The sequence below is a fragment of the Clytia hemisphaerica genome, unplaced genomic scaffold (genome assembly GCF_902728285.1).
Source record: "Clytia hemisphaerica strain Z4C2 unplaced genomic scaffold, Clytia hemisphaerica genome assembly, whole genome shotgun sequence".
NCBI classification, from domain to species: Eukaryota; Metazoa; Cnidaria; class Hydrozoa; order Leptothecata; family Clytiidae; genus Clytia; species Clytia hemisphaerica.
This window is the reverse complement of record NW_027104200.1, coordinates 151001-166385: the sequence shown is the minus strand read 5'-3', so window position 1 is coordinate 166385 and position 15385 is coordinate 151001. Positions and strand designations below refer to the sequence as shown.

The 15385-nt window shown below is 36.5% G+C and overlaps 1 protein-coding gene across 1 annotated transcript in view; it reads left to right on the top strand.

The window, feature by feature from the left end:
• The window catches only part of LOC136815207 (phosphatidylinositol 3-kinase regulatory subunit alpha-like), a 31890-nt gene extending 17603 nt beyond the window's left edge, over nucleotides 1-14287 (top strand). The window contains exons 14-24 of the mRNA XM_067071653.1: nucleotides 4623-4717; nucleotides 5058-5097; nucleotides 5828-5923; nucleotides 6149-6350; nucleotides 6921-7031; nucleotides 7645-7763; nucleotides 8477-8653; nucleotides 9562-9648; nucleotides 10964-11041; nucleotides 12604-12699; nucleotides 13281-14287. Coding sequence (XP_066927754.1) covers nucleotides 4623-4717; nucleotides 5058-5097; nucleotides 5828-5923; nucleotides 6149-6350; nucleotides 6921-7031; nucleotides 7645-7763; nucleotides 8477-8653; nucleotides 9562-9648; nucleotides 10964-11041; nucleotides 12604-12699; nucleotides 13281-13494 — 1315 coding nt within the window. The 3' untranslated portion in view covers nucleotides 13495-14287. The remainder of the gene's footprint in view (nucleotides 1-4622; nucleotides 4718-5057; nucleotides 5098-5827; nucleotides 5924-6148; nucleotides 6351-6920; nucleotides 7032-7644; nucleotides 7764-8476; nucleotides 8654-9561; nucleotides 9649-10963; nucleotides 11042-12603; nucleotides 12700-13280) is intronic.
• Nucleotides 14288-15385: the final 1098 nt, after the last annotated feature.

Here is a 15385-nt window from a genome sequence, read left to right as displayed (position 1 = left end):
TTTTCAGCAATTCCAATATTTTCCATAGTTTGGTCAATATTTTTAGTCGGTTGCCTTCTAAGTCTGTCTCAATGATTTATCGTAGCTCGAAGGGCTAGATCTGCGGCCTTTATCGAAAAGTGAAGCAAGTTTTGGTAGGATTTCATACCAAAGAAATCACGTGACAACAAGCAATTTCACTGGTTTGAGAGATGCAAAACAGCGTTTGCCGCCTATTTTTTTTATCTCGCTCTCCGAAAACAATTAAAATGCTAGATCCTATCCATCGGCGCGAAATTTTAAAAAAGTCAAATTTTTGCTTCACTTTTTTTTGCTGGAGAAAGCTTAAAAAGTTGCCTATCTAGCCCGTCGGGCTTTAAAGATCTGTGGTCTGAGACTTCCTAAGAAATTGGTGGGTTTAGAGTCCGCGAAGCCTAAAAATATTCTTAACTTGCTCTTATAATTTGTTCTTTATATTTTGGCCATCGCAGGCTTATGCTCTTATATCATTTTTTCTTATATGAAAAAAGTATTATAATTCAGATTTAGTGTATTTCATTTGATCCGTGTTCATTTAGTTTCAAAACCATTTATAAGTAAAGTAATAATTTTTTGACCTACTTATTAATGGGTTGATAATACTTTTAATGGAGTTTTGATTAATTACTCACGGTTTCTGCTAGAAGCATTTTATCATTAAGATATGTAATACCTTTTTAATGGAGTTTTAATTGCTTTCGCTTTCTAATAGAAGTATGGTATAGATACCATTAGCATAAAACTTTAATCTACTTATGAATTCTGTAATCGATTAAAGAGTATGTTTGAAATCATACAAACTCTGGTTGTTTTTTCATCGGTTGACTCAAAAAAACTTTGATTTGAACATATTTACTAAGCGATCCTCAAGGCCAAACAGTTGAGTCCAATGTTATTTATCTTCCATTGGGTCTTATTAGAAAGTAGTCAGACTCTAACTTAAAACTTTGAGGTTTATTTGTTAATTTCGCTTAGCGAAAGTATTACGATAGCCTTCCGTGTGTCTGGCTGGCGAGACATTTTTTAGGGCGCAAATTATGGCGTGGGCGTTTGGCTGCGGGCGTACTACGGTAAATATTCTAAAGGTGGACTCACTCCCAAAGATAAAAAGTGATAAAAAACAGGGCTTTTCTTAATAAATAAAATACGCTAGTGCAAGAAGTGTAACCAAGCCTTTGTAAACATTCATTGTGAGAACTTTTTTTAATGGCTGCTTGATTTTGAAACTTGCTGCTGCTGTATAAATTTTTATCATATTTTCTGGTCTTTTGTAGAGTGTTTAAAGAGGTTTAATATTTGTTTACTACTAAGTATTTTATGTTTGTGTAGTTAGTGAATGCACCAATAAATTGATCATGCTCAGTATCCAGTAAGTAGTACAAAAAGAGTTAATTTTCCAAACAAACAACAACATTATTAACCCTCTCTTCTCTTCTTCACCAAAACTACAAACAGCACAGGTATGATCTTTTTTACCTTTTTTCACCAGATAGTTATGTGTTAATAGTGAAACTAGTTGTGACAAACAGTCAGTTTTAGCAAGTACCGTGAAGTCGGGTAACTTGCATCAGTGGTGGGTAACTGGCACAGCCATCAAATGACTGACCAATCAAAGCAGCAAAATTTCAAAACAAATGAACTACGCAGCTCCGCTTGCAGCTCTAGCCTACCATTTTTGTTTTGGTTTAACTTTGTATTTTAATGACCAAATGGGTCATTCATTCATTTGAGGGCTATGCGTATGCAAGTTACCCGATCTCACGCTATTTCTTAGAAATCATGTCAATTGAAATTCAGCAACCATTTTTGTATGATCGAAACGACCCTGTCTAGACACTGCCGTACATTGTCATTGTACGGTGATTTACGGTGGGTAAGGTGGGGTGTACAGATAATACAGCAGATTTCAAATTAACCTATTTTCATCGCCGCAGATCAGATCGCCGTACAAAGGACATTTAGATCCAGCCCCACCGTACACCACCGCACAATGTACAGCGGTCCCTCGTTAATGATGACAGTTTTTTATCCGATGAAGTTTGATTGGTGTTCGATGAGTTTGATTAGTAAAAGTTCCAGCTTTTCCTCCCCGATGGGATGATAGATATTGGCTCGCTCTTTAAGCTTTAGCGCGGGTGTCTGCTAATAAGCCTTCGGAATGTAAAAAGAATGGGCAACAAGGTAATAAATCAAACTAATTGAGCTTCAATCAAACTTCACCGATCTTGATACACCTTTTGCTAAGGATTTTCATTTTGAACCATGGTACGTTGTCTGTATAAGATTCCCATTTCCGCACTAAGATTCTTGTTACTTTTCTGGAATCTTTCCCCTATATATTTTTCACAGGATAATCGGCAAGAGATTGGGGAGGGTTTGTTTAATGGGATGCAGTTTAAAGCAGTTATAAAGGAGTCAAAGTTTAATCTCAAGGAGTATTATTTCTTTAAAGCTTAAAGTTGGCTAGTTTTTACCCTGCAATTTTCTAGTCCAGAAGCTGGAGCTAGAGCTCAACTTCACTCATTTTTTTATAAGCATAACGTTTATAAGCATACTGAAGCTCAAATTTCCAGAAAAATTAAGCATATGCTAAGCATACCTTGAGGCTCACCCAAAGAAATTTTTAGAATCATAATTTCCCAAACTTCAGAAAATAACACAAGAATGAAGAAGAGAGTTACAAACAAAATTCGAAAAATTGGTGATTTTATTTTGTTTAATCTCTTATAAATAACACAACTTGGTCTCTTGAGAATGTACACTATCTAAACTTACATAATTTTTTTACCAAGCATAGGGTTAAGCATAATTTGAGTCTCAATATTGAGATTTACTTAAGCATAGTGAGCTTCAGCCGAAATTTACCGTATGCTTATAAAAAAATGAGTGTCCTCAACTGCTTTTTGCCTTTAATGGGCTCTTCCAGAAAATGTCTGTACATGGGGGTGGGGGAGGGTAGTAAAAGATCTACAAAATTTGTCCTGGGCCTTGTCCTGGGGGGGAGTAAACTTGCTCTCGATGGGATCAACTGATGCTTGTCCGGGGCGGGGAGGTTAGACCTGCTGTCCGGGGGATCAAAAGTCACAATGTCCAGGGGGGGGGGTTCCAAAAAATGTTATATCCTTCACCCCCCCCCATATTCAATTTTTTTCTGGAAAAGTCCAATGATTTTGATGGTGGTGGGCCATCATTCATATCAGAAAGCGAAGATAGTATACAACAGATTTTTCTGACTAGCCATTTTTCTCAATTTTAGATAAATTCTACTGTTTATAAAAAGAAGTTGATATACACGTTTTTTTTTTATAAGAACGTCAAAAATTTTTGAAGCCTTCGGATGTTCTTAGTTTTTTGGATTTGAAGCCTAAAAATGTTCTTAAAATGTTCTTATTTTCAGCATTTTTTGAGCATTTTGATGTAATTTCTTAAGAAAATGCATGTTTTTAAGTCTCCAAAGCCTTAGAATGTTCTTAGAATGTTCTTAAATTTTTGGGCCTCGAAGCCTTATGTTCTTATATAGTTTGTTCTTATAAAAAAAAAACGTGTAAACTTTACGCAAGTAAGAAGTCTTTATCACAAGTTCCTTCAAAGCACAAAATGAGGTTTCTGGCATCAAAGAATGAAAAGTTCATTTTTTCTTCTTTGTTTTTAAAAAAATTTACAAATTATTTTTCTCAAGTATATTGCAGTTCTCTGAATTATTCTGAATTGAAAGATTTTGTTTACGCTTTATAGAATAGAATTCTTTAGTCGCATTTTTAAAGGAATCTTTTTTTTAATGGATTGAGATTTTTCATTAAAAAAACAGGGTATCTATGACCTGTGTGTACAATACATTGTGTATATTTTGTGTAACGCTTCATTCAAAATGCATAATGCTGCAGGAGTCACGTATCACGCGTCTTCGTCGTTGATGTTCAAGTATTATGCGAAATTTTCGACTTTAAGTCGTCTTGTTTTAGTTTGAATAAGTAGATGCAAAGTTGCAATGTTGCAAACTGTTGAGATGTTATAACTTATTATTAAAAACTTTTACAGAGAGGTTATTCAATGAATTAGCTTTTAGTTCAACCTGGTTCAACCAAGATTATGTTTGGCTTTAATGAGGAGAGTCAAATGTCCGAAGTTTCTTTCTTAGTCATCTGTTACTTAAATTAATGAATATGGAAAAGGACTAGTCCCGGAAATATAATATTTTATACGCATGTTGTTCTGTTTTTTTTTTCTCATATGAGTGCTTTTTATTTCATGAGACATTTTTTTTCGTCTCTTTTTTAACGCGATCTTGCAGCAAAATACAATCTGTGACTAAAATTGTGGACTTTCCTTGGAAAATCCCTCCCCCTCCTAACATCAATGTTGATGAGAGGATTTTGTGGGTCCGGTGGCAGCCCTCAACCCGTCAACATTGATATTAGGGGTAAGGGAATTTTTGCCCCTAAATTTTGACGGGTTGAGGGCTGCCACCGGAAGTGAATTTTTGCCACGATTGAGAGTCAGAGATGGTAGACTATATTCCTTAGACCTTAGTATCATTTTTTAGATTTACCCAAAGTTACACGTAAAAAAACTTTTATTAATAACTCTTTATTTCTTGTTTATAGAATTTTCACCGAGAATCTTGATATCCAGATACTTGCTTTCATCAGGATGGTGAGAGCGTGCGAATCTCACTTCGGTGCCACCTCGCTGGCTGAAGGTTTGTAAAAGATTTTAGTTTTTCATTATACGGTCAAAGAGAGCCTAACAGAATTTTTAAGCAAATATTTTTTATTGCTAACAACCGAAAAATCCACTTTATTTAATATTCATTTATAACTATATTCGTTCTTCGCTCAGCCGTCAGAAAGGATAGATGTTTATTTGGTCTTTGTTCTGTTCTAGTTTTAAACTGAAACTGGGTCTATGACACTGGGGGATCTAGGGTACCGCATTTCTGCTTACACTCTAATCTCAGGCAAAGGTGGAGTATAGTTCAAATTGATCAGAAAAAGCATTAGTCACTTATCAATATTTTTACGGTATTTATTTCTCGGTAGATTTCGACGAATCGAAATGGCTATGGCCCGAAGCAACACGGTACGTATCTTTTGAAATTTGTGTGGAATTTTCAACCTTGTGCTCCTACTTCGAAATGAGAAAAATGTCGATCTCTGAAACAAAGAGTTTTGACAGAGGATTCCATGAAATTTTTATCGTAGATCTGATCTGAAATTCACTCTGAAATTTGGAGGAAATTCAATCATAGATTTATAAAGCCCGAAGAGCTAAATTTCGTGCTTTAAGCCATCACAGGCAAGAAAAATTGAATATTGGAAAAAATATATTGTTGCTATTGTTTTCAAAAACACCGCGAAGCTTCTGATTGGTCAAGCGCTGAGATACTATTGGAATGTCACGTGACCTAGGTAGGATTTCCTACCTAACCTCGGCACACTTTTCAGCAAAAGTACGCCATCTAGCCCTTCGGGCTTTATAAATCTATGAATCCAATGATATTATAGCCTGTACTACCCTCTCCCCATCGCCCACGGGCGGTTTTTGCTTTTTGAAAAATCTAGATCCTACGCACATCTATTTTGGCTAGATTATTTCTATGTTTCGCCAGTACCAACTTGCTGGTACTGAATGATCGAAAAACAACTGAGCAAGTCAGAACATCTCTCGTTGTGGAGTCTTGTGAAAAAAATAGCGCAGACATGGAGTGGTGCCGTATCGTACGCGGTTCTTTCCGGCGAATAGGCAAATGCTCTCAATTCAATCATGTTTTAATACAATAATAGGTAGCTTTCTTCTTTTGCCCTTACAGGAAAGACGTCACGATGCGTTTGAGTGGCACGCCTGACGGATCGTTTTGTATAAGACAGTCGGAACGATGTAGAGGCGAATGGACATTAACAGTCAGGTAATGTTAGTTCCTAATAACTGTCTTAGTAATCTCTTGATAATATCTTAACCTGAGGCTCACATTGTTTCTACTATGTTCTTTATGGTTTGGCCAATTTATCATTATGCATACGATGAACCAACTGTCTTTTAGTTGAAAGTGTTCCGAGGGACTTTAGTGCGCTTAGGTTTGAAGAAAGGATTCATGCGTTTTACCTAACCTATTTACTTGACAATCTTTCAGGAAAGAGGGTCGCGAAAGACTCATTCGTATCATACAACGGAACCAGAACGGCGCCCCTTGTTTCGGCTTCCGTGAAGAACTTCTCAATTTCGGTAGCTTAGAGGACTTGGTTTTACATTTCCGTGATAATTCGCTGGAAGATTACAACTCCAAGTTAAACATCAAGCTACTGCACCCGTGCGGGAAACCTGACCAATTAAATGTAAGTTTAAATCAAAATGTTCTGGACTAAAAGTTCAACTTTCGTTTTAAGGGTATTTGACAATACAGTCAACTCACTCTAATTCGAACTTCTCGAACCTCTATTATTCGAATCTTTCTGTAATTCGAACTTAAACATTGGTCCCCTCAGGCTGGAAAATGGTTTGAATTACTTTTTGTAATTCGAATCTTTCTCTAATTCGAAGGAAATTTTTGGTCCCATGAAGATCGAATTAGAGAGAGTCAACTGTATCATATTGGAAATTATCAATTACTTTGATTTTTTATGATGTAAACGATACTCCTAGTCTTTAGCATCTGCAATCGGCGCCGAAATAATTGGCAAAAAAGGGGAATACACCTTTTTACGGTTAGCTGATTCGTATAAAAAGTCACCAAAATTTCGAGTAAACAAATCATCTCATTGACTAGCAAAAACTTAAACAAAAAAAAATGCTTAGAGTAAGAGCACAGAAAGGACGTTTTTGTCATACTCTGCACATTTTTTTGTGCAGCCTCTTAGACCAAATTCATGAATATAGATTACATAATTTTGTTTTTTCTATTTCAGATAACAGAAGGTCAACAAGACATGTTAGTGGACCAGGCGAGATACGAAGAGTTGGTGGAGAAACTCAATCACATCAAATTCATGGAACTGAAGCTCGAAGAACAACAATTGGTTGGTACCCCAGTTGGCACACAACGTCGTTTCAACGTTTATGTAACGCTCACAACGTCCATTCAACGTTAGATGAACGTTGAAACAACGTTGTGTGTCAGCTGGGTACCAGTCCTTATTTTGTTGTTTTTGGAAAGGAATTAAGCTCACAGCTGACTTTCTGCCCTACCTATTCTGATTGTTAGAGTAGGCAAAAAGTGGGCACTAATTTGGCAGTTAAAATCTTTGCTTGAAAAAGATTGAAAGAAGACATTGCATTGACGTCAAAAGAGGGCAATGCATTGACTTTAGACAGCCAACTTTCTGCCAACTTCAATTCGCAGTTAGAATAGGCAGGGCGAAAAGTGGGCCGTCTAAACTAGAGCTTAGGAAAACAGAACACACATACCAAGGCCTGTGTGAGACAGTAGAAGTATTTGTCCGTCCAAAATTTCAATCTTTCTGAAAAGTTCATAGATGGCAACATTAATATGGGGTTTTTGGGGATTTTTTCGTTAATTCTGTGGCGGCGCGTCTCCTTCTATTTGTGAATGATTTTGAAGTTCTCATGAAAAAAAGAGTAAATTCTAAAAGATGTCTTATCTTATTTTTTACTTTTTTTCCCACCATATAGGCATTAGAAGAATGTAAAACGTTAGTAGAATCGCAGACAGATGTGGTCAACTTCTTGGAGGAACAGATGGAACTCGCTGAAAGGATCAAGAAAGAAGCTCCCACTAGTGATAAGTCAGAGTATGTCTTTTAGTTGGTGTATATGTGTCACGTGTCTCTATCAAATGGATTGAGACCACGAAAAAACAAAGGTTTGATTTAGCCGACTGTGTTAGTAATTGGGGAGTTTTGGTAATTCTATTAGACGAATCTTGTCTTTCTATATCTCGAACTAATTCTCAGTTGCCTGCCAAGAGGAAATACTTGTAAAATACTCTCTACAATTAAATTCTCTCTGTAATTCGAACAAACCAAACTTCCCGTTCGAGTTTGAGAGTAAACTGACGAAAAAAACTTGTTGGTCTATTTTTCAACTAATTTTGCGGACGTCCAGGTAGTTTAAATATAAAATAGAACACTTTCTTTGTGTTTTTTTTTACTGGCGAAAAATTTGTAATTAGAACATCTCCATTATATGATGAGGCTATTTTGTCGTTCTAGTTTTCAACTAAGGCTGATTAATGGTTATTCATTTCTTATAATTGTGGGCAACAATTTCCTCTTCTTTTCTGATACAAGTCATGACCGATTTATTTACAATCTTTAAATTCGACCCCCTACAACTCAAATGTCTCCTTAACTCAAGTTATTGTCTCTTCAGTTGATAATGCCTTGTAAACTATGACTAAAATTACGTTTTATGGAGATTTATGGAGACTGCATTGTATTAGCCCAAGAAAAGGGTTAATGTATACCGAGTTTTTAAAACGTTTTTCAATATCATAATTTTATAGTTTGGAGAACAGTATTGTGAGCATGAAAGAATTTTTGAACATGGAGAAAGCGAAATGGCACGAGATGGATGATATGTTGACCAAACTGAAGCAAGAATGCGACCAGATCAGTACACAATTGACGGAGTTGAGTGCAGGAGTACCTGGACTGACAGACGAGTATAACCAATTGGAAAGGTATTACAGTGTATAAACCCAGCTGGCACACAACGTTTTTTCAACGTTTATTTAACGTTCACACAACGTCCAAATAACGTTATTTGAACGTTAAAACAACGTTGTGTGCCAGCTGGAAAAAGTTCTTCCGTTTCAGAGGGATTTCCAACACAGTAAAGTATATAAAGGGACTATTTCGTCTCAAAATTTGGTATAATTCACCAAAATTTAAAAAAATGATAATGCTACTTTGCTGTATAAAATCCCTTTTCCGTCTCAAACAAAAATCCTTGCTTTGACCACTGTATTAATTTTGCTTTGAAAGATTTCCCCATCACCTTGTCAAGGCCTTGTCAATTTTGTGGTCATGTTAATCGTGGTGAACTTTTATAGATCGATAGAGTCGATATTTTAATATTGATAGCCACGGAAAGAACTTCTTATTAGGTCCACGGGGAAACGGCTCGGCTATCTATGAACTGAACAGAACATTGGGCTCTTCCAGAAAATGTTCGTACATGGGGGGGATGGAGAATATATTGTCCGGGGGTAGCGAAAAATCATCAAAATTTGCCTTGTTCGGGGGTAGATTTGCTCTGTCCGGGGTAATTTGGGTTTCCGGGGGGTAAGCTGATGCTTGTCCGGTGGGTAAAACCTGTTGTCCGGGGGGCCAAAAGTCACTTTGTCCGGGGGTAAATCGCTGAAAATCTTTATATCCTACACCCCCCCCCCATATTACAATTTTTACTGGAAAAGCCCATAGGAAGGAGACGATTACAACGAATTCAGTCATCTTAACGATATTCCTTCTTTGTAAACTGGAACCCAGTCTCCCCTCTTAAAGGTGAGAAAGGTGTATTAAATTATTTGGAGCATACTCGATTTCATTCCCACTCTTTTTCATTATATGGTTGATTGTTTTGTTTTAGATTATTACAGAAGAACGATCCGAACCTGTTCGCAGAGAAACATGGGGAAGACGGACTCGAAGAAAAAGACATGCAAAAATTCGAAGTGTAAGTCATACCATTTGTTCCCTACATAATTCAATAACACTTAAGCCTACTACAAGCTTTTCGCCCGTTCCTCCCATCTTATAAATCTTGACATGAATTCAAGATTAGTTTATGGTGACATTGAATGACTTGAGTTTGACAGTTTACAAAAATGAACCAATTAAACGTTGGAAGAACCCGTCAATCACGCGATCAATATAATCTTGTAGAAAATACTCCCTATGTTGTCATCTGATAACACTTGACCCATATTTCAGATGAACGACTCCGTTTTTCGGCAAGCAGAAAATCTTTGATTGAAAAGTCATTGCATGAAGTTAACAGAAGACCTCGCTGATTGGCGGCCGTGTTCGCAAATGAACTCTAAAGTAGAAGCGGTCTAATTTCCCAGAGGCGAGAAATGATAGTCGGAAATTGACAGCTTTTAATGTATCAGCTTCGAGTCTGGTTCAATTGCCCTGCGCTGAAGCATAAAAGATGTTTCGGTTGGACCCCAATCCCAATCCCTTAAAATATAGGTTACCAGACCTCTCGCTGCAAAATCCTTGACGCAATCTGGGGAAATTCCATAATCAAAACCTTGCAGAGCTTTAGCGTGCCGAAATTAAAATTCTTTATTTATATTGTAGATAAATTTTCTGCCAACTTTCGTTGAAAATGAAGAAGACAAGGCAGAAAGTTGGCTGCCTAAACTAAAGCTTAAAATTTAATACGATGACAGGCCTTCTGAATATTTATTTGGTTTTAAAGTGTGATGTCGTTCTCCCTACAATTTGCTTACACCAGCATTTTTAAACAAGAGAAATAACAACTTTCTCGTCTTTTGAGAAATTCGTTTGTTAATTCTGCTTTGCCAGCATAGATGAGGCGCACGTCCTTTCTGTATCATAAAAACAGAATCAATATAGAGTCTTCACAACTCGAACCTCAATAACTTGAATGTCTGCTTAACTCGAACATGGTCTTGGGTCCCTACCAGCAACAAAGCCTTTTAAACGCGTTCTTTATCACTTGAATTTTCCATAACTTGAACAAATCTACGTTCCCCGTGATTGTTCGAGTTATAGACGCCACAGTATCTCTAATGGCCGGTCTCCACTTGCGCGCGCTGCAATCGCACTTTTTGGCTTCAATCCTTTTTGCTTGGAAAAAAGATTACGTCATAAAAATGTAGCGCGCGCACGAAAAAAAAGTTGAACACATTTCAACTTTTTTCAACCGTTACATCAGATCGCGCCAATGGAATTGCTTCAATTTTCTTTTGACCAATAGCCACAGTATCTCTAACTCTAACTTTTTCATCTCTACATTTCAGTATTTACGACACAGCGGAGCGCTACATTACCAACACAGACTTACAAGACAATTTTTGGTTATTTGACACAACGAATATGTAAGTCAACCTCTGTCGATTCAACTTTATATACGGAGCCGTCCACATAGTACGTACACACTAAGGGGGGGGGGGTCTTCTCAAAAGCGTATGCTTGCGTACAGGGGGAGGGGAGGGGTCAAATGTCAATGTACGTACGCAGAGAAAAATCTTTCATAGCCCTATTTTGCTTGTTTTTTTCAATTTTTACGCTTCTTATACGCATCAAGGAAAAGAAAAAGTTTCTTAATAAACATTGAGTTTCATGTATGAAAAAAGGTCTGAACCAAACGATTTGAATTAGAAATTTTCTTCAACCGAGGGGGGTGAATGAAAAGTACGTACTTACCAGGGGGTATAGCCATTTGCGTACAGGGGGTACTCGATTTTTGACAATTGAGTGCGTACGTACTATGTGGAGGGCTCTTACCCTGACCATATCTGCTATATCCGCAATCTTTGCTCGGGTTTTTTGAAAAGTGGTACCCTAATGGGAGCACTTCTCGATGTGGGTCAATTTAAAAAATTCAATAAAATTGTGCGTTTAAAAATCACCCGCATTGAGTAGTGCTACCATTTAGGGTACCGCTTTCGAAAACTCTGATCAAAAGCGGTACCCTAATGATATGACTACTCGATGTCGGTCAATTTATAATCCAATGAAATTTTCCGTTTATAAATTATTTTCAAGTTCCACATTGAGTAGTGCTACCATTAGGGTACCGCTTTCAAAAGAAACTCCGCTCAAAAATTTTGCTTGGTCAGGATCGAGAAAGTTTGTCCAGTGTACAGTATATAAAGGTCAGTGTTCGATTCACAATCTAGGCTTTTCTTGACCAGAGTTTAGTCTGAGAAAAGATATCTGCCTGCCTGTTACAAACCTATTCATGGTAGACGTATTGACTGATTTTACGTCACTTACAGCCAATCAGCTGTTGGACATTGCAGTGGTGCATAGCATGAATTGTGTAGCCTGGAAATTACAGTGTTGCTCAGGTTCTTCACCAACACGAGGCTACTATTAATATTGATTAATATTGTTAGAGTGACGCTTCCTATGCTAATTTTTCATTATCGGATTGATTAATATGGTTTTGTTCTTCTTCATCTACCGGCGCTACTTAGCTTAGCTAAGCCTTTTTTTGAATTTCTTAGACCACTTTTACACGCCAAGGTTCTGTTTGGTTGCGCTCCGAAATTAAGTGAAGCCATTTTATTGTTTAAGTTCAATTTGTACGTCACTCCTAATCAAAAAAACTGAATAGAATGGCTTCATTTCGTTTCGGGACGAAAGGGAACCTATTCATGACATGCACCACGGGATAGTCTTCTGAGAACTTTTAAATTTTTTCACCCAATACGTCACTTAAACAATAGAAAAAGTGACGTATTGGGGGGAACAAAAACAGAAAAGTTGCATAATTTCGTCAAGTCATTGCAGTGGTGCATATCATGAATTCAGTTCTATTGATTAGGAGTGACGTACAAATTGAACTTAAACAATAAAATGGCTTCACTTAATTTCGGAGCGAAACCTTTGAACGTGGCGTTAATTTCTTGTTTCTTATTCTCTCTCTGTTCAGATCAAGAGACAGGGCAAGAGACATGTTACAAGGGAAACCAGATGGAACGTTCTTTGTGCGCAGCTCGAGTAATTATCCATATGTCATCTCAATGGTGTAAGTAATATCTTATCAAGTCAGATAATAAACCTTTTCATAATACGTCACAAACATCACTTGCCTCGTATTCAATCAATTTCCATGGTGATCATGTCCCTTGAGACATTGAATGATATTTTAAAATATCATAAAATTTATAAATAGAAAGTAGTTGTAATAAAATCCGCTTTGAGTTAATCACCATGGCAATAATTTCAAAACGATGCAAGTGATTTTCGTAAAGTGATTTATGAAAAGGTCTATTACCTTATCAATGAAAAAGGTTAGCTTGTATTAGGTTAGGATAAGGTAAAAATCAGGTTGAAAATAACTTCCTTGGTAAAGGCTGGCCATAGATATACCCTAGCCACAATGTAATCGATTGGTAGAAATGATGTGTAAAACAATAGGCTATCCCTAAAGCCTTGGTCTTTTATGGTAACTTTTTTACCCAGGGCGTTATATGTGGGAGCAATGACTTTAAGGATACTCAACGAGGCGATAATGTTAAAATATTGAAATGTGAAATAATAATTTACGCTAGCTAAGATTCCCGTCTCAGCATGATCTCTCAAATCATTTTTATGTTTCATTAACAGGCACAACGGACAAATTAAACACATTCCTATTCTTCAAGATCCGAACACATTTCATTATGGTTTCGCCCCGCCGCACAATATTTATCCGACTCTTGCGTCGCTTATTAATCATTATCATAACCAATCGTTACGTATGCATAACCGTACGTTAGATACTACGTTAGCGTTCCCGTACGGCTTCCTTGAACAAGAAGAAGAACCTATTTATGATTGATTTTGGGAGACGTCAATACCAACTTGATTGTATGAAAACGAGGTCGGAAACCGCTTTTACAGCTTTTAAAAAGAGGGTATGGAGAAAACATTTAAGCAAATAGCGGCTTTTTGTGCGTGACGAGTTTGGGACATGACAGATAGATGCGTTTTTTTTCTGGAAATAACATGTCTGTTTTGAGACAGGGTTGTAAGTGTCAATGATCTTTGTTTTACACCTACTGTACCTTGCTTAAGTTGCATCTGTCATCAATTTCATTCATTCATTTGTCACCATTTGTTGCATTCTTGTTGATGCCAAGAGCTGATGGTAATGTCGGAGATGTTGAAGTTCATTCTAGATTTCTTGAATTATGATTTGGTTGTCAACGTAACAGTATTTTTATATGGAAGCGAAAAAAAGAAAATTTTATTTTCAAAATTTTCTGATAATTTTTATCGATGGAATGGGAAAAACGAAAATCGTTACGTTATCAATCCGAAAATTATCAAAATGGGTATACACGAAGAAGACCGCATGGTAGACGTCAGAAAACGATATGAGATAGTACTGTTGATTATTTCTCAATCAAGATTATGGTTATAAAACACCTTAGTGGTAAACACTTAATTACAATATGATTTCTGAGCCTAAATGCAGATAAAATGATAAATTACAATAAATTTGGCAACACAAGTAGCATTATTTGATATGGTTTTCGATTGTAATCTCGATATCAGGGAGCCATTCAGGTGACCTCTATGGAGATATTATTGGGATTTGCTCGAAGCTGTTTGCTTGGGAATCTCTATTGAAAAAAAACGAAAATCTTTCGAATTATTGTTCTGCCCAATTTTTGAGGTATTGTATTAAAATGGATGCTATAAAAGTATTCATTCTTTTTCTTTAAGTTTTAATTTTGTTTGTATTTTTTACTTTTAAATTATTAACTTTAACTAACTGACTTCTTTTGAATCGAATTTAAATCACCTAAAAAAATACTGTGGACACTCGCTAATTCGAACTTTTATAATTCAAACTTATTCTCACGGCCCGTCCATTGAGTTTAAAACCCGAATGGCTAGAGGCGGATCTTTCGAGAAAAATTGAAGCCACTTATTTCCCATCCAAAATGCGCATAGAACGCGCCGTAATCATGACGACGGATTGTATCTAGCGGTTCATTTGTTTTTGAGGGCTGCATTTTTTGAAATCTAGCGATAGATTTTAGTTTTAATCCGGCGTTTGTGTAAAAACCATGCGCGGGCGTTCTGGATGGGAAATAAGGGGTTTCATTTCCCATCCAGGAGTGTCGAGTCAAGTCAATAGTCCCGTACATAGGGAAGAATACCCTCTACGATTCGAGTCTTTCAGTACGAACAATCATACGAACAATCTTAACCTCCCGCGTTCAAGTTCGAATTTGCCAGAGTCCACTGAACAATGGTCGCACTATCTCATTAATTTTTTTGACAATTTCAATCATTTCTTATTAATTGGCTTTAAATTAACTTTAATCGGCTTTTAATTAATTATTTTATACGTTAAAATTTTATTTCCTCCACTGTTTTTATGTAAAACATCCAATTTTTTATGTATTTCACAGGATTTAGATAATTTTCAGATTTTTTTTGTCACCATTTGTTATTATATTATAAATTTTATCAGTACTTAAGTTGTTGTTTTTAGAAGCCGGGTTAGGCATAAGGGTAGTGTCAAACTTTTAATTATCCAAATCGGTTTTATTCTTTAGTTTTTTTCAAGCAAATATGAGTACACGTTTTTTTATAAGAACATAAGGCTTCGTTGGCCAAAATGTTAAGAACAGGTTAAGAACATTTTAAGGTTTAACAGATTCTAAAATACCCAATTTCTCAGGAAAATGGACAGAAATGCTCATAAAATGGTGAAA